At 35.2% G+C, this 20,770-nt stretch overlaps 1 protein-coding gene across 1 annotated transcript in view; it reads right to left on the bottom strand.

Moving 5' to 3' along the window:
* LOC123866808 (RYamide receptor-like) overlaps positions 1–20,770 on the bottom strand; it is a 33,099-nt gene that overhangs the window by 10,003 nt on the left and 2,326 nt on the right. Inside the window, exons 2-4 of the mRNA XM_045908510.1 lie at positions 3,371–3,465; positions 2,785–2,987; positions 1,933–2,081 (exon numbers count right to left, since the gene is read on the bottom strand). Coding sequence (XP_045764466.1) covers positions 1,933–2,081; positions 2,785–2,987; positions 3,371–3,465 — 447 coding nt within the window. The remainder of the gene's footprint in view (positions 1–1,932; positions 2,082–2,784; positions 2,988–3,370; positions 3,466–20,770) is intronic.

Here is a 20,770-nt window from a genome sequence, read left to right as displayed (position 1 = left end):
GTTCCAACTATACAGTGTTTTTCTGTTTAGTGGATTAATTAATTAAAAAATTGTTCGCATTTGAAGCAAATATTGAAGAAATCGATTCTAAACTAAACTGATCACTTAGAAAATATCTAATTACATTCAAATTCGTAGACGGTATAAGCTATATTCTGATTGAAATACTACAATGAGCTCGGTGTTTCATTTCAGTCATTTATTTGTCTACATTATTGCCGTAAGTGCTTTTAGATCAGGCCTGAAGAGGAGGAATTTCGTTTGCATAACACGAGTAACGCAATTTGATTTGTGTTGATTGATGATTTGATAGTTTTGATGTTGCTGGCAAGTTTCATGAACCTAAAAATATTTATGGCATCATTGTTTTTTTAATATTTGCTACTCACTATGTGGCATATCAACTGAAAGGGCTTCAGGAGCGAATTCTAAAATTGTTCTAGTCCATTAGTAGTTAAATACATTTCAGTAATTATTTACTAAAAAACAACAAAACATTTACAAAACTCGCCAAGTTTGGACTTCTCCAGATACTCGTAGGGAACGGCGGAATAATTTTTTGCAAAACAAACCTACGCCAAAATGAGTATCCTCGAAACTAACGTTACATAATGTAAAGCAATTTTGAAAACATTTACTCTTACTTTTTCACTGAAAAGTGGAGCGAAACCAAATTTTTGAATTTCGCGGGCAGACCCGTCTCACGCATCTTAAGGAGTTACTAAAGGAAGAAAAATTGGTATAGATACCTAAGCTCTTTCAGATTTGTACATCCAAGGCACGGCGTAATCTGAGAATGTAGCAATGGTAGTAGAATAAATCAGTCGCGGACATGCTACCGTGGATTTCCATTACCCTCGTTAATCGATTAATTACTTTGGCCATTCCAATCTTGACGATCGTATTCATCGTAATACGAGACACGCACGAGTTGCTCTTTTCGAATAATCCTTAACACCTTTAAGCACTAACGTGGCGGCTCAGCTCGCCTGGAAGAGCCATCGTGTTTTGACTTTTGAGACAATATAATTTTTACATAATATACAAAAAATACGTGTGAGGTTCATGCGTGGTAGAAGTGATGCCTTCAGAAAATTAATCTTCGAGAGAATGAGATGAATGCAGAGTATCAGGAGTAGCATAGTTGTATGGTTTATCTAGTATAATATTGTTATCAAGTTTAAAAGTTATTTTACATTTATTATGTAAAATAATGTGTGTTTTCTCTTTTTTATGTCGCTTTTTCGTTTCATTGAGCTTCAAATCACAATGGTACATCCTAAGGATGTTTTTAATTCAAAAATATTTTTATATATTGTATAGGTAGATTATGTATAGATACTTGGATATATTCTCGAATATTTAAATTGATCACTTGATCAATTTGCCGATCTGAATTGGCCGACAGGGTGGCTGTGGAACGATCCGATGCGATCGTTCTACGCCTATCATGTTAATGGATTTTGTTTGGCGTTTACCGCTTTGCCGACGTAAAACTTTTCCAGGGGCTCATGGAATCAGTAAACCGACACTTTTATACGATGTTATTATGCGATAAAAATTATTAGGTCGATTGTTTATGAATGAAAAGTTTGTTGGCACATAAAATAAGTTAAAAAAAAATATTTATATTTGCTTGCACATTAATTATTATTATACTTCCTCCTGAAAAATGTTCCCGGGAAATGTGAATGTGTAATTCTTTCTCAGAAATATTCTTTTTTTCTTACAAAAAAATGTCACATGAATGGCTGAAAAGAGTTTCTTAAATTATAGCTAAGAACACTGGATCAAGCCATCTTTCAAACTAAATCAAAATCGGTTTATTCGTTCAGGAGCTACGATGCCGCAGACAGATACACAAACACACAGATACACACGTCAAACTTATAACACCCCTCTTTTTGGGTCGGGCTTTTAAAAAAATCATACCTGAGCGGTGTGATTATGGCTCGGTGTCGGTCCACAGCGATCGCAGTCAAAGTGAACACACTGACGTTCACGCTCAAAGCTTGCACGAACGGGCAAAAGGCGCACATGAAATGCGGGAGCAGCCACCGCTGAAGCAACGCGGCTTGGAACTAAAAAAAAAGTACTGATATTTTTATTTACCGTGCTAACAAGAAGTTTTACGAAAGAAGGAACACAGAAGATAAATAGCATACTGAAAACTTCTGCTTCAGTAAAAAAGTTCTCAACAATTCCGAGTTACCGACGACAACTGAGAAAAAGAAAAGTTCCAAAAACTAAGTAACTGCGGGTTCTTAACTTCTTAGATTACTTTCAAGAACAGGTACCTATCTGTATTCTAGGATTGTCCTTTGAATAGCCAATAGGAAAAGAAAACGGCCAAGTGCGAGTCAGACTCGCACACTGAGGGTTCCGTACTCGGATATTTTTACCAACATTTTGCACGATAAATCAAAAATTATACACAAAAATAAATAAAAATCTGTTTTAGGATGTACAGGTAAGGCCCTTTCATATGATACTCCACTTGGCATAGTTATCTTATTTTGAAAATTGAAACACATTTTAGTTTTTTTTTAAGTATAAACACAAATTCGCGGTTTTCAGATTTATTCCTGTACTTGTGCTATAAGACCTACCTACCTACCAAATTTCATGATTCTAGGTCAACGGGAAATACCCTATAGGTTTCTTGACAGACACGACGGACAGACAGACAGACAAACAACAAAGTGATCCTATAAGGGTTCCGTTTTTCCTTTGAGGTACGGAACCCTAAAATACTTGTAAAAGCTTATGAAAACAAATACTCACTTGGAATGGTACAGCAAATAATCCTATAACAATATCAGCTAGGGCTAAATTAGCTATATAACAGTTTGTAACACTCTGCATTCGACGTGAGGTCGCCACTATCCACATGACGAGGAAATTGCCGACGACTGCCAGCACGGATATTGAGCCATACAAAAACGATAGCAGTACAATCATACCCGTCGGCACATCGTACAGCGTGTCTGAAACAAACTCTACATTAGAATAGAATAGAATAGAATTTTATTCGTTGCATGATTGCGAGTATAAAAAAGATGTTACATAAATTATTAAGTAGGTACATATCACAATCTTCCATGAAATGGCATCCAAAATTTGTTAGTATGATCTACACTTTCAATAAGTACATAAAATAATATGTTATTTATTCAAAAACAATCACATAAGTAAACTTTTGTTCTTTTTCAGAAAATAAACCATGTAAACAAAACATTTTCATTTTTTTAAACTTTGTTTCTGTAGTACCTACGTACTACTGAGGACATCATCTGCCGCAGGAACACATCCATTAAAATTTCACGTTGTAGAGATAAAACATAGAGACTATTTTCTCAATAATACATACCGAATGTATCATTTGTAACATTGTGCCCTAGGTATTCATTTATTGTTGCATTTTTAGCCCACTCCGGATCATCTTCTTGTGTGGAACTCGTTGTGCTGTAACAAAAAATAAAGTCACTAATTATACAGCAAATATACTATTATACACTAATTATACTAGCAAAATGAGGGCATGTAATAGGTACTGATGATAAGACACCAATAATATAAATGCAAAAAAATACATTTTAAAAACCCTTGTTTTTCGTAAGTTAAGTTCGTAATAAAACATCTGACTGACGCTAGAAGTCAACGAATGTTGCATAGTTAGGGCACAGGGGCCGCGGGGTCAATGCGTTTGGGGGAGTTTTGCACGCTATACATTAAAGCTATTATGCTAGGCTTGAAATTAATTGGTAAAAAATTAATCACAAAACAATAGGCAAATGGTTATTGGTATTGGTATACAAAAATTTTCTCTAGTCAAACTGATTTTTAAATTTCCGCTAATTTATAAAAACAAATGGCATATGAATCAAAAGTATGATTGCGGAAATATTAGATCTAAGGTACAACCACGTACAACTCTTGTACAGCTACAGCTTCTCAAAGAATTCCTTATTTTTATGAATTTTTCATTGGCGACTTTTGTCACTGGCCCATTGTAAAAACGTTCAGTGATGCGAATGCAAGGGGCATTTATGTTGTTTTATAAATAGATAGATAGATAGAAAATTTATTTTTTTACGAAACATGTAAGGTAAGTACATTATCATTCATGTTTAAAAATAGGTAAGTAAATTGTTACCAAGTGTAGCGCAAAATATAACATGTGTGAAAATATTATGCCCAACAGGAAAATATTTCAGGCAAGGATTCACTTTAGGAAGGGTCACTGATAACAAGCGTAAATTAAAAATTTGTAACACCCCCGACAAGTGAAGGTTACAGTAACTAGAAAAGAGCTGATAACTTTCAAACGACTGAACCGATTTTCTTGGACTATTCCGCGCCTACGATCCAAAGTATCTGAGTTTTGCAAAACATCATTTTCAAATAAATAATTATTTATCCAGGCAACGTCCATCTTGACAGCTTGACATTTGTCAATTGACATAATATTATGAACCTAACGGTTATCTAACCTTCTTTTCTACAAGAAAACTAGAAAAGAGCTGATAAGTTTTAAACGGCTGAACCAATTTTTTTGGATTATAGCTAAGAACACTCTCGATCAAGCCACCTTTCAAACAAAGAAAAGTAAATTAAAATCGGTTCATTCGTTTAGGCGCTACAATGCCACAGACAGATACACAGATACACAGATACACACGTCAAACTTATAACACCCATCTTTTTGGGTCGGGGGTTAAAAAATAAAATAAAATGAACAAATCTCTTTACAAACGGCTCTAGTGAGAAATATAGGGAGCCCTTTATTTCGTTTTATTATAATATAAGGACAAGAATATCACAAAATATCTTCACAAGTCGTATAACTTCGTAACAAATTGCTATCTTATTTATTTGGACTTGCTGCCTTGGTTACCTACCTAGTTATTAGTTTTTTTAAATATTAATTATAATGATTGGATAAATATAATCTCTACTTATTTCGTACAATAATATTTCATAGAATAATATTGTATAGTATAATAATAATGGATATATCGCTATGCTTTGATATTCTGAAAAGAAATTGTACCTTTTAGGCATTGAATATAATAAATTGATCCATAATTTATTATCAAGGTACCTACTTGCTGTATGCTTAGGTATTATGGTGCCAATTTCACGTGCAGTCAACATGCGTTTAACAACGCACATCAACAATGATGTTGAATTAGGTATAATTATATAATATTATTTACAAGTAAGCTGTAATAGCCTAGTGGCTCGGAGGTCTGCCTCCTTATCGGAGGTCGGGGGTTCGATCCCGAGTACGCACCTCTAACTTTTCGGAGTTATGTGCTTAATAATTAAATGTTACTTGCTTTAACGGGGAAGGAAAACATCGTGAGGAAACCTGCATGCCTGAGAGTTCTCCATTATGTTCTCAAAGGTGTGTCAAGTCTGGACATCCGCACTTAGCCAGCGTGGTAGACTATGGCCAAATTCCTACTCACTCTGAGAAGAGACCCGTGCTCTATAGTGAGCTGGCGATGAGTTGATCATGATGATGGATGGATTAAGGTTTTTTAAATTTCCATAGGGACTTTTGATTTCCTGGATAAAAAGTAGCCTATATGTTAATCCAGGGTATAATCGATCTCCACTCCGAATTGCAGCCAAATCCGTGCAGTAGTTTTTGCGTGAAAGATTAACAAACATACACACAAACTCTCGTCTTTGTCATATTAGTGTGATTATCTGTGTTCGCTGCGCATTTTAGTTACATCTGACGAGCTTTGAGAAACTCTGTACTTTGAACTTTCTTGAATCAATGTGCGTTTCTGGCAGTCGTATATCTACTCATGCGGTCGTATTCCACCTGTTTAAATACCCACACGTTAATTCATCGAGGCATAAAACGCGTTACCCGTTTGTGTTTTATGATCTGAAGCTGGTGTTCATTAGAGTGAAACTCATCATCATTGTAAATCTTACTGTGTGTATAAACAGCGTAATGAAACTCGCGAGCAAAGAATTCGAATCAGTTATTTAAATTAAAACCACAGTGTCCGCGTAAAATAACTAATGTTTAAAATTTTTAATCCGCTATAAGTACCGGTTGAGTTCCAAATAAAGGTTATGTTTGCTATAAGTACAGGTTGAGTTCCAAATAACGGTTATGGTTGCTATAAGTACAGGTTGAGTTCCAAATAAAGGTTATGGTTGCTATAAGTACAGGTTGAGTTCCAAATAAAGGTTATGGTTGCTATAAGTACAGGTTGAGTTCCAAATAAAGGTTATGGTTGCTATAAGTACAGGTTGAGTTCCAAATAAAGGTTATAGTTGCTATATGTACAGGCTGAGTTTCAAATAAAGGTTATGGTTTATTTCATTTCTATCCTACTGGTGGTTCTGTATTGCATCTAATTTCCATACCACGTCAACTCAGTCCGTAGATACGTAAAAAACGCTTTATGTATCAATCACAATATCATATAATAATAAAACAAATCTAAATTGTATAATAAAATTAGATAAACTACCGCGTTCTGTTATTTTCATGAAGATAGCCGAAGCCGCCGCAATCATGTAAATTACGTTGTATCACGCACTTTTTACGTAAATAAAACGTATTGCGAAGGTCACGAAATCGTTTATTTCTTCCATTCACTGGGTCATAACAATCGGGATATATTATTATCAAGAACTAGATGATAGTACTTCATCCACATGGATATAGGTTTTTTAATTATGTATTTTATATAGATGTATTTTATATAAAGTTAGTTGTTTTATAGATTACACAGTCTAACCCCAGCAGTTTAGGCTGTGTGATCTATATAAACGGATAGTCAAAGGTAAGTCAGTCAGTCAGGACAAGACTTTTTAATATGGTATACTCATGTCTTTTCATATAGATTTCTTCTAAGAAAAAAAAATTGGAAGGGAAGGTATCAAAATTATATTGGTTTACGATTATCTATGAGCTGTCCAGTTCTATCGTACAAATATTTCATATCTCTTGTTTTATAATAAAATTATCTTAGCGAAAATCACTTTGTAAATATAATTACAGTTTCTTATCTGACAGAGCAAGGAGGCTGCAATGTTAGTGTAATGGGGCAATTTTTTAAATTAATTACGTTAATACGTTTACTTTGTCGAATATTAGCAAGATTTCTTAACTCCTCTTAACTTTCTGTTTGTTGTTACTTGGTAATTTACAAAATAATTATAATATGTTTTCTCTAGAGCTATAATATTAATTTTGCTCGACGATAATATTAATTTTGCTCGTACCCGCTAAAATTAGATGAATTTTACCGACCGACGGTTTTACCTGTTCTACGAGGCACGGGGGTGACATGCTGTCCAACTTCCTAACTCCGGGCACTAGACCCTGCTGAGAATGTCTTAACAAAAAGAACCCAGTGTATCGTTCCGTACCTCAATAGGTAAGATGGAACCCTTATAGGATCACTTTGTTGTCAGTCTGTCTGTCCGGCCTGTCTGTCTGTCATGTTTGTCAAGAAAACCTATAGGGTAATTCCCGTTGACCTAGAATCATGAATAGTAGGTAGGTCTTATAGCACAAGTAGGTAAAGGAAAAATTCAAAAACCGTGAGATTGTGGTTCCATCTCAAAAAATAATTAAAATGTGTTCATGGTCAAATAATAATTAGTATTTTCATTTTTCAAAGTTGGATAACTCTACCAAGTGGGTCGGATTTTTATTTTCACTAAGCAGTTCTATTCACTGAGTAACCTGATCCAACCAGTTAGTGAGCAACTTCAGCAGAATTTTACTAACAAATGGCTTTTTATTTTCCATCTCCATTAAAAAACTAATACATAAATTATGCTTAAATAAGTGAGCAGATTTTATTACGACTAGGTACTCGTTAGTTAACGTTATAGCCGTGCAGAGGTGGTTACAGAAATAGCCGGTTGGACGATTAGGGCTAAGTTGTTAGTTATACGGAAACCAGTACCAGTGGGCGTTGCCGGCCAAGCAATCTCGGCGCCATAGGCGAATTACTGGAGTCGCGCCCTTGGAGACAAAAAATTCGCAACAAAAATAAAAGACAAATGACCATTAAATAATAGTCAAAAATAGTTTTATATAGACGATGTTAATTAATTTTCTATTATCTAGAACAGGAGAGTGGTACACCTACATGCAACCTACGCTTGATTTGTTTTGTGTTTCCGAAATTTAGATTTTTTCTTGAATTTTAAAGAAATGATGCTTATTACTTACCTAGATAGAAAAAAATATGTACTTAAGTGAGTACTCATTATGAAAAGGAAGCGGAAATCAGATCCATGAGTGAATACCTAATATCTTGAACAAACACACTTGATATTTTATCTTATAAGTTTTGCAAAACAATTCCCGAGGTTCGCGAGCTAAATACGAGGTCCTGTAATGCGGTTGGCTCCTAGATCCTTCCATACGACTAACAAAGAACATGAGATTTCGATTTTTAAACCTTAATTAACACAATTTTAATGACAATATCCGAGACCGATATGTCTAAGACACTGAAGCGAAAAAACTGAACCTTCGAAGCTGGTCATCCATTCAGTTACTGACTGGATTCGACGTTGCTTAGCCACCACAATCGACTGATGCACTGTCGCAACTAGGCCAACCGTTCTTTTGCTGCGTTGCTCTACCAGGATAGATGTACTAAAAACTTCTATTATTTATTCTCTTTCTTAAGTCTTTGCTTATACATTGTTGGATATACTTAGGCTTCCTCATGCGAACATCATTCTCCCCGGTGCTAGGCGAGCCTCCTCCAAGTATTTCGCGCAAGCTTGGTGATATCGTCGTTATTATCCAACTTTTTTTGCTCTACCTATAACTAGCATAGTAATAGGTAGTATTCTGTGCTACTAGAGAGTTACCATCGTTTCAATAGTTTCCTGATAAAAAACTTAACCTTACAAAACCTATAGTATGTAGTATGTATATTATTAACCCCCGACCCAAAGAGGGGTGTTATAAGTTTGACGTGTGTATTTGTGTATCTGTCTGTGGCATCGTAGCCCCTAAACTAATGAACCGATTTTAATTTAGTTTTTTTTTTTGTTGAAAAAGGTGGAAAGGTGGCTTGATCGAGAGTGTTCTTAGCTATAATCCAAGAAAATCGGTTCAGCCATTTGAAAGTTATCAGCTCTTTTCAAGTTACTGTAACCTTTACTTGTCGGGGGTGTTATTTAATTTACACTTGTTTTACTAATAAAACGAAAGTTTCTACATAATAGATTTTATGTATGTTGATAAGATTACTTTTTACGTCCAACGAGGCATATTAAAAGGTCCAGATTACCTATCAGATTGGAGCTATAGGGCAAAATGGGGTCCTTATTTTACACCTCACCGGACGTGTCTTTATTTATTATCTTCCCTATACATTTTCTGCTCCGGTAAAAATAATGTATTTCCGTTAATATGTTTCGGTTAGTAGGCCTGTACCACAGTTTTTAACCCCCGACCCAAAAAGAGGGGTGTTATAAGTTTGACGTATGTATCTGTGGCATCGTAGCTCCTAAACTAAAGAACCGATTTCAATTTTGTTTTTTTATTTGAAAGGTGGCTTAGTCGGCGTGGTCTCTCATTGGAATACTATAACCAATCATACTCAATGCCTTACTTCTAGACTTGCCTTTACACAAGTTTAAAAAATCTATTAAAAGTATGCTCCTGAAAAAAGCTTATTATACAATCGAAGATTATGTAAATGACAAAAAGCTTGGATTTGACTCGCTCCAGCAATACACGGCGCTGCAATTGCTTGTATACAGTACCTATGGCATATTAGTGTAAATTGAATACTTGTAAAGAGCAACCGCCGAGTTTCTTGCTGGTTCTTCTCGGTAGGAACGGCATTCCGAACCAGTGGTAGATTATTTTGACGATTCAAAAGCACTTGTAAAAGTTTAATTGAATAAAAATATTTTGATTTTTTTTTAATGGAATTTTGTAGAAACGTTCCGGGAACTAATATCTATGCCTGTGGTTTTCCAGATTTCCGTTAAAATATTCGGTTTCAAAGTTACGCGGTCTCAAAAATTCACATACAAATCTTTGAGCCCCTGTAATTTTAAAACTACATATTTAAAAAAAAATCTAAAACACCCAGGCACAGATATTAGTTATATTCAAATGAAATTGGGACTACGATTGTATGGACTAAGAGGCGGAGAGAGCCCTGTTATGCTAAAAATATCGTGAAAGCAGTCCTACAGCTATTTCATTTCTGAAGTTTCAACTGTCGCGTCGGCGTTCGGTCAAGTTGCCAAAGAGTAAATCGAATCATAGTTGGTAAAACTTCTAACTTTTGTGTACATTCAACTTTAATAACTAAATTTTTATACCAACATAATAATATTATGTCGTGGGTCAGGGTGATTGATGTATGACATTCAGTGAACACAGTAGGAGTTGCAAGGGACTCAACTAGCAGTCAACTGAACGCGGACGAAGCAGAAGTAAGTTAAAATGGATAGGTAGGTACATTTTTATGCAAATGCATTAATTAGGACCGTATGATGAAGATCCAGGGCGCTCTTGAAGGCGCTACGGACATAAAACTATGCAAATTAGGGTCTTATGTTAATAGGTACAATTATAATTATTATTACAATGTATAATGGTGAACATGTGATTAAAAATTCAACATTAGTTCCATAAAGTTGCCTTCAAACTACGGAAATTTAATATAATATAATATATAAATATCGCTCACCCTACTTTGAGGGATATTTATGTATTATATTATATTTCCGTAGTTTGAAGGCAAGTTTATTTTCAGATTCATTTTAAAATGGGAAGTAGTGTTTAAAAATACATCATGCAACTGTAACGGTACTAGTGGCAACGAGGCGTACCTATTTTCTTAGAAATATCCTTAGAAATATCATATTATATCCTTATCCTTAGAATTATCATATAGCTTAAAAAATATTGGTATTTAAAAATAAGTCATGATTATTATTTAGAATTTCCGTTGAAAATCAGTATCGGGTTGGCAATAAAAACATGCCTAGTCTGAATCGTTATCACTATACCTTCGTGATACCGTTAAGTATACATCTACGTATAAATTACATCTTGTTTACATTTTTTTAAGGATGTTTGCATTTGATTCAGTCTTTTACCGTTTTTTTCTTTAAGAAAAGAACGAAAGAAAAGCCTATAGCTAAAAGCTGCTATAAGACAAATATTAAGACCTTATAGTAATTCCTCAAAGCAATACCATAATTTCACGAGATTTGAAATTTTTACATTCTTATTCAATCCGAGCCTTTGAACATTTTGATTTTTAACTGAATGATGCCTACGACTTCATCCACGTAGATTTAGGTTTTCCTTTGATTTTCCGGGACGAAAAGTAGCCTATGTTCTTCCACGGCATGCACGCTATATTTATTTTGTATCTTTAACAGACAGGCAGACACACTTTCACAATTATAATAATATTTATACATAATATATGGAAGCCATTGAAAACCCTATAACTAACAATATTTACCTCCTAAGCGTTTTCCTCAATAACTTAGCTTAATTACTTAAGGCACTTTAAAATAGCTCCATAATAATTATTGCCTCTCCGTTTATTCTAAACCATTAGATTAGATAACATTCATGATTCTTAATTTTAGATTAGTAGGGCCAAGAATCACAAATTAGGTCGACACTAAGTTTGTTAACCAAAAGCTAACAAATAAGGGGAGACTCGAAATTCTAATAACGCTTAATCAGTCTGGCAATAGACATCTCCTTAAATAAATGGTTGCTTACTTTAACTGTAGGTTATTTACGCTTTATATCTGCCTCGTTGTTTCTAGTGGTTAGCATGTTTGACTGCGGTCGACGAGCTCAAGGGTTCGATTCCCGAATCGGGCCAAAAAAATGGGTAGATACCAATTGGATTTTTCGGTTAAGAAATTCTCAGTACTAACCCCGCGTTAGGAAATTGGCGATACCTTTGCGCCTCAGAGAGCATGTTAAGCTGTCAGGCCTACGGCTGATCTCTCTCTGGTCATGTCAGATTTCTGTGTCCATCGGGCTAGGAGAGTGTGGGAATAGAGAGTACTCCTGTGTTTGCGCACACTCCGAGTGCACTATAATATCTCCCGCACAGTTGGCTAATCAATAGAAATTGGACGCTTTGGCCGAAATGCGGTCGCGAAGGTACATTATTATTATTAGATATGTACGCTGTACAAGTATAACCTTACTTCCTTTTGATCGACAAATTTAGCAAAAATTAATATGTCAACTAGTAAGTAATTGGACCAAATAGTGAAGCAAAAAGAGTTTGCGATGTAGGCGTAGATGACTGGAGATTTTTTTTGTAAAGTTGCTCTATTGTGTTTAACCTAGTACCGACGTAGCGGATTAATTTGTGTTCCGATTAACCTGTCCAAATTTTGATAAAAGGGCATCATTAACAAAATCCACCATGACTTTTTCTCTTATAGAAATCGGTTATTACCTATTCGCTTTTAGGAATCGGAACCTTTGATCGATTGGGTAGGAAATCCATCAATTAATTTACTTAATGTCTTGAAAAATAGCAATTCATAACGTAGGACCAGTCGAAAGGCGAGAGAAGAGAAGGCAGAGGAAAGGCGGTTAAAATTACATAACAATTACCGTTAAACTTTGACCGTCATAAAAAATAAAATGAATTGTTGTTAGACTAAAATATTAACTCAATAATAGAGGAGTGAATACTATGTTATACAACCTATTTAACTTTTAATTTACCCAGCTAATCTATTGCTAGTATGATAGCTCATCCGCTAAAAAAGCTTAATAGGTTTAAACTCGATAGCGCTGTTGAGATCCTTCAACAAAAATTTAATAGGAAAAACGTATGCATTTTAATGCGGCCTTTAACGGGTCACTATGGACTAAACAATGAAATCTCAAACTTAAGGGTACAGGGTACAGTCCCGTTTTAGTGAATAAACGTAGCATCATCTAGATTCTAGAGAAACACACCCTGAGGAAGCTTGTCTAATTCCAGTCAGGAAAGTGTTGATTTGTACCAGGCACGCTCAAGTACCTATTGGTGAGGATATTTAAAATTAGTGGCAATTACCTACAATGGACTGGAGACGGTGCACATAAGGATCTGAACAGCCTCAAAACAAGAAGGAAGAACCGACTTAACTTTGTATTGGCGATCAAGTTTAACGGTAATCGTTACACAACTTTAATTGCCAGTCATGTAACTGTACCTTAAAAGCAATGGCTAAAATTAACATTTTAACCTGCAATAATAAGGTTCATTTACTTTAATACTTTTTCTCGCGGGTAATTTTGTGTTAACAAACTGAGCTATAAACAATTAAGACGTTAGCCCGCGCAAACAACATCCTTTCAGGAGCAAAGTATTTTATACACACTAATTTCAGTTTTTGGGCTTCACCGCTGTGCTCGATTTTAGGGTTGATCTCCACCTCCACGCGTGAACGTGCAGACGCGGACAGTCTACGTCACCATGATGATATACCTAATAACTATACTCTATCTATCTACTATCTCGGATAGAAAGATACTCTCATTCATCCATCCATCAGCCTGTATGTGTCCACTGCTGGACATAGGCCTTTCCAAGAGCGCGCCACCAAACACGGTCCTCCGCCTTCCTCATCCACCTGCTCCCCGCCACCTTCTTCAGGTCATCGGTCCAGCGGGCAGGAGGTCGTACTATCTATATCTAAAGAAGTTAGTATAGCGTTCAGTCTGCTACGCAATCTGATACAAATGATAGAGGCAAAAATCTCAGTAGTTAGGCGTTAACCATTTTGAGGCATCAGCCAATCAGGGTTTATTAACTTCCCGTTAAAATACTTAGTTAAATTATATCTGATCTGACTTACACTTAAAGTAGATATGAAAATAAAGACAATACGAATGGCAAATCAGTTTAATTGGAATTCCATTAAAGTACGAGAAAATGTAATAAATTTAATTTAGGCTAAAATCTTTTCTAAATTACTTTTGAATGAATAAAGGACCCCTATGTTGTAATTTGGGATGATTGAATAAAAATTTATAAGTAATTTATTTTCTCAATAGCGTAAGCGGTCTAGGTATTGGAAAAATTTATCACATTAAATAACAAGTGTTAATTAAAAATTTATAACACCTCCGACAAGTGAAGGTTACAAGTAACTAGAAAAAGGCTGATAACTTTCAAACAGCTGAACCGATTTTCTTGGATTATAGCTAAGAACACTCCCGATCAAGCCACCTTTCAAACAAAAAAACTAAATTAAAATCGGTTCATTAGTTTAGGAGCTACGATGCCACAGACAGATACACAGATACACAGACACACAGATACACACGTCAAACTTATAACACCCCTCTTTTTAAAATGCATTTTTTTGGAAAACTTTATTGCACAAAAGAATACTTTATTGAAGTCGGTTATTTTTTATTTTTTTTATTTTGCAATTTTTAGTGGCCTCACTGTACTAAAATATGCTCTACCTAGTTAAAAACCTTCTGTTTACTAAGCTATTACACTGATCGCGAGCAATTTACTCTTATCCATTGAGGAGTTCTGTTCTCTGTCTCCGAAGATATTCATCAGATCTTCACCTTTATATGGGACTACCTGCGAAGTTATACCCTTTCAAACAAAAAAAAAAAAAGATTCCGATGAATTGAGAACCTCCTCCTTTTTTGAAGTCGGTTAAAAACAGTGTTAATTGATGATTGCAATAATTGCAGAGTGAACTGTGATTGAGCTCTCTGCAGCTTTTAGCAAAAGTTATTGTCAAGCGAAACTGAATACCTATAATAAATTCTCTTTTTTTAATAAACGGATTCTAAGAATGAATAATTGTGCCTACCTGTACGTATCGAAATCGAACGGTTCCATGATTTTTAGGGTTCCGTACCTGAAAAGGAAAAACGGAACCCTTATAGGATCACTTTGTTGTCTGTCTGTCTGTCCGTCCGTCCGTCGTGTCTGTCAAGAAAACCTATTTATGGTACTTCCCGTTGACCTAGAATCACGAAATTTGGCAGGTAGGTAGCTCTTATAGCACAAGTAAAGGAAAAAATCTGAAAACCGTGAATTTTTAGTTACATCATTAGAAAAAAAATTAAAATGTGTTTAAATTTTCAAAGTAAGATCCAAGTGGGGTATCATATTAAAGGGCTTTACTTGTACATTCTAATACAGATTTTTATTTATTTTTACACATAATAGTTTTTGATTTATCGTGCAAATTGTCGAAAAAACTACCCGAGTTCGGAACCCTAGGTGCGCGAGTCTGACTCGCACTTGGCCGGTTTTTATTTTTAAAATTGTATAGGTAGTAACGCATATAATACATAGTTGTCACCATCGCCTAAAAATAGATATCAAATGCGCTGAAAGCCTTTATCTAAATTGCATTTTAACTATATTTTTTTAGAAATAAAGCCTTTTGCATCGCACATTGTTTAGTTCACTGTATAAAATTGGCAAACCCACGTATGAATGTATGGGTATTTTTATGTATTTGATTTATGTTCCTGAAAAAAGAAACATTTTACTGAGCCTTTACCGCAAACGAAATACTTTTGGAAGCTTTTAGCTGAGCGTGCGGTATGCGCTCAAATTCATTTGTTAGAGCCGGAAAGCGGCAGTAGGCACTGCTCGAATAAATATTTCTTTGTTGTATAGAAGTCCATGATATACAAGGAACCAAAAGCTTAATTTGCTATAATACGCTAAACCAGACCACCCTGAAGATGCTCCAGTGTTGAGGCGAAACGTGCGGCGAGTGGTTTTGAGATTTGTGTGGTGCTGCATGGTGGTTGTGCGTATTGCTAGTTTGGTGGCTGGCTTTTCCTGCATGTTTATCAGTGGGAGGGCTGGCGGTGCATATCACATGCTGCATATTTCACCATACAGATTTATTTGTCTGGTTTGCTTTTGGTTCCTTATATAAAAAAATTCTTTGCCTAACTTCTCTTTAATTTGTCATACTGTAATGGGGAAAGTTAAAACTACGTTTTTCAGTTTTATATGGACAATACCCTTGAGGAGTTCAGGGCTATTGTCCATAGAATGTTTGTCCAGGAATGATCGAATACATGTCTATTGAAACATGAAATGGAAAACATTTATTACGAACGTTTCAAAAGAACTTCAAAAAATATTTTTGGATAAAATTTTGAGTTCGAGTTTACAAAAGAGTAAAAAATACGAATCTATTGTTATAAATTAGGCCATCAGTATTATATTATGGTAAAAACGCAACTTCATCGTTTTGGATAGATGTTATCTCTGTACAGATTTTTACAATTTAGGATAAAATATTTCTGCCAATACCGACATAATATATATAAGTATACAAACAGTATAGGTACTTAGTATTATACTATAGGAAAGGATTTTTCCAATCGCGCGCTGCTACGTTTCTAGGCCTTTCTGTTGAAATTGAATTTTCGTATCACCAGATAGCCTTTGTAAATCACTTCAAGGCTAAAGGGTGGAATTTGTAGTAACTATAAAACTCGTTTTTGTAGTTTAGGTATCTATAGGATTTAAATGTGGAGTTTTTCAAAGTTTGCAAGCATGCTATATGCTGGCACTATTCAGAACGAGTTAAGAGTTAAGTGAGTCGCAAAATTAATTTAATTAAAGTTAGGAGCTATCAATTTGAGTAATACTTAGCCGTATACACTTCAAGTTTTGCAGTTCGTTAACAAAAGTGATAGTTTACCGTTTTACTTTTTGTGTAGTACAAGTAGGTACAGAACCCTCGGTGCGTGAGTTTGACTCGCACTTGGCCGGTTTTTACTAGTTTACCTATCTCTTGTTATACATATTTAATTACTGAAAAGATAAGAACTCTAGTTAGCTCTAGATAAAGAGACGTTCATTGGAATTGGGGCAAAAATAATTACTGAGTCATGAATGTTTTATTTCTTTCGTACCCAGGCACGTTAAATAGGCCAGTTTGGCATTGTTTTAAATAAGTGTTTAAAACAAGTGTTTTAACGTATTTAAGAGCTTTTCAATCTGGAAATTAATAGTTTTGTAAAACTATAAATCTTAAACTTCTATCAACCTCCCATAAGAGATACTCGTGCTCGTACTACTAACTACTAACATAATATAGGTAGTCAAAGTGATTTTGGTTACAAAATGCTAGCAAAAATCTGAGTTAAAAAACAATGTTCAAAGTAATAATTAGCTATTTCTTTGTGCTGTGAGAGTCTATTACTTATGTCGACCTAATTTTGGTAATAGGTATCATTCGAGGTACTGTTTTCATTATTTTAGACAAAAGTAGGTATTTATTAAACCAGATACGTTTTAATAAATAGCAACATCATGATCATAATTAAACGACTATTTTTTAAATACCCATTGTTATTGAGCTCATTGTAGACTATTATAAAAAGAACTGCGAATAAAGGTACAATATTATGTCAAGCGTTCCATTTATTGTATAGTAAGCCGTTGCGCGTAAATTAATAACGTGCCCGCGCACTCGAACTGAACTGCAGCTGAACTGCGGGGCGCTGCCGCGACGCGCAGTTCAGCTGCAGTTCAGTTCGAGTGTGTGGGCACCTTTAAGTCACTTGTCCGACGATAAGCGGGAAACGAGTAGCGCTTAAAACTAGTAACGAGTTTGCGAGCAACGAGAAGCAAGTAGATAATATGTAGTTATGTATTTTTCTTAAAAGTTGGGATACTTTTGTCGCTGAGCTATGAGCCAGTGTATGACGGGCGATTATTAGTACCAGCCGCTCGGATAGGTGGCCGAGACATAACAGATATATTAAATATCTACATAAGCTAGCGAGTGTTTTGACCGCTAAGAGAGCGTTGTGTTGAGCGAGTTTTTTTTTACTTTGATAACTCTAATCGCTGCGACAATCTAATACGAGGAATACGAGGAAATAATAATTCTCGCCAACAATGTGCACAGTCAGCCGATCTGTAAACTTCTTACTTCTAACTGCTGTCTTAATATATTTATCTCTTGCATTAATATATTTATCTCTTGCACATGGAACAAATACACTGATTGTGGAACAAGTGCCTAAAGCCTAGGAAATACGTGTTCTATATTTACGAATGTGTATTCTTTTTAATGAGTTGAAGTATGCTTGAATTTGATGAAGTCATGGGTTAGTTTGTTGTAGTCGTACCTATCTATTAATTTTTTTGGGGACACGAAAAAAATAATCCGAAAGAGTAGAATAGTTAAGAGAACAAGAATAATCAGTATTATATGTTTTGGTTCCACTTGAAGCAGTAAATTCTTTATAACATAATGGCTGTATGTTAACCATATATTCTTATGAGAGTAATATTGTGGCCTATTAGTGGTATCGTAGGCATACCTACGATACATACCAACCAACTACGCTTGTGGCTCGTAAAATCCGTTTATAGAGTTACCAGTGCCCAATTCAAATAATAAAATCATGATAGGGCAAAAAAGAAGCCCAAACAAAATAAGAGATAGTTACATACATTAGGCGTCTAAAGTAAAATTTCTGTTTTGAAGATAAAGCTTACCAAAAAAAAACACATCATAAGGTACATCAAGTCTGGATTATGATCCAGACTTGATGTATTTAATCCGTATCTATGTGTGTCCGCGATTACCTCAAAAAGTAAGAAACAATTTTAACGATTTTTAGCAAAATTTGAACCTCAACCACGGAGGCACCTACTTATACTGACTTGAACAACCCACATTGTTTTTTGGTAAGCAATTATTTAACTTTAACAGTAACTTAACTATTAGAACAACAAGAAACAAGAAGATATTAGTCTCACGTGCAACTAGACCGAGGAAACTAAGTAAGTAATCTAGCTTTTGGTGATGGCTTTAGATAACAAGCGTAAATTTAAAATTTATAACACCCCCGACAAGTGAAGGTTACAGCAACTAGAAAAGAGCTGATAACTTTCAAACGGCTGAACCGATTTTCTTAGATTCTAGCTAAGAACACTCTCGATCAAGCCACCTTTCAAACAAAACAAACTAAAATCGGTTCATTAGTTTAGGAGCTACGATGCCACAGACAGATTACACAGATACACAGATGCACAGATACACACGTCAAACTTATAACACCCCTCTTTTTGGGTCGGGGGTTAAAAAATAAACCGTCAACATGAATGAAAATAGAATCTCGTTTTATGAACTGAGAAAATTGCAACGTAAAGCAGAGAGAGAGCCAGGCAATATGCCTGACAGCTTTGATATTGTTTATATTCAAATTAGTTGTCGCAGCGACCCTATTTCTTTACTTGATATTGAGAAACTTTGTGTTTGCTGATAGAATACATATAGCAGATAGTTAGATAGATAGATAGATAGTTATAAGGTAGTTTTTTATACAATTGAGTAGTACCTGAAGTGAAGACAAGCATATTTCATATCATATATTTTTACTGGATTAGCACATAGGCTACTTTTTATCCCGGAAAATCAAAGAGTTTCTACGGGATTTTTAAAAAACCTACATCCACGCTAAGTCGCGGGCATCAGCTAGTAAAAGAATAAGACAAGAAGACATTAGTCTCTATACGCAACACAACAACAACAACAACAACAGATAGTATATATTACATCCATACTAATATTATAAATGCGAAAGTGTGTCTGTCTGTCTGTCTGTCTGCTACGCTTTCACGGCTCAACCGCTGAACTGATTTGAATGAAATTTGGTACCGACTTAGGTTATTTTCCGGGGAAGGACATAGGCTACTTTTTATCCCGGAAAAACAAACAGTTCCCGCGGAATTCCTAAATACTCATCCACTCGATCGATTCGTATGAAATTTGGTACCGAGCGAGGTAGCTTGCGTCCCTGTACTTGGCATAGGCAACTTTTACTCCCAGAAAATCAAATATCTATCTTCCACGGGATCTTTAAAAACCTAAATCCACACGGACGAAGTCGCGGGCATCCTCTAGTGTATTATAAAGTTCAAAATGCCAACTTTGGTTTAAGTAGAAATCCATTAGTGGCCGACCCCAAGTTGTATAATAAGTAATATATTGCGGTTGGTTTATTCTCGGTTACTAGTAAGTCGTGAGTGGTGACTCAGCATTCCGCATCACTTGACAATAATAGCACCTCTAATGTGTGAAATTATAGTAGGTACGCGTATTGCAAGAAATAAAAGGAATAACGCGCTGGCAAAAATTTGTGGATACTGACTAAACAATATGAAACATTACCCAAAAATACTATGTACTTACCTAAGTATACATTACTGAAATACAAATTATTCAAAGTGGTATTTAGTTCATATTTTTCTTAATTATTTAGTCACTTTCCTCTTATTATAATAATATTTTATCAGGCCCGATGATGCTCGCGGCTTTTCCGCGTGGATTTTGGTTTTTTTAAATCCTGTGGAAGCTCTTTAATTTTCCGCCATAAAAAGTATTCCAAAACTGTTTCCGAAATGCAAGCTATCTCTTTACCAAATTTCGTTGATTGTCACCTTTGTACCTTTGTTTCTGTCTTTGAAAAGGTAGAAAACAGACAGACAGAAACTTTTGCATAATATAATATTACTAGATAATTAATACCTGCGACTGCATTCGCATAGATTTGGTATTTGAAAATCCAGTGGGATCTCCAAAAATTTGAGAAGAAGAAGGTTTAGAGATAAGAAGTACACGACCTATTATGTCTATCCGTCGCGCCATTGCAGCGTGATTGAAGGACAAACCAATAAAGAAACTCATTTTCGCATTTATAGTATGGGTAGTGACAAGCACACGCTTGACCACAATCATA

This window comes from Maniola jurtina, chromosome 7 (genome assembly GCF_905333055.1).
Source record: "Maniola jurtina chromosome 7, ilManJurt1.1, whole genome shotgun sequence".
NCBI classification, from domain to species: domain Eukaryota; kingdom Metazoa; phylum Arthropoda; class Insecta; order Lepidoptera; family Nymphalidae; genus Maniola; species Maniola jurtina.
The sequence above is the reverse complement of the archived record's forward strand: the minus strand, read 5'-3'. Positions and strand labels throughout refer to the sequence as shown.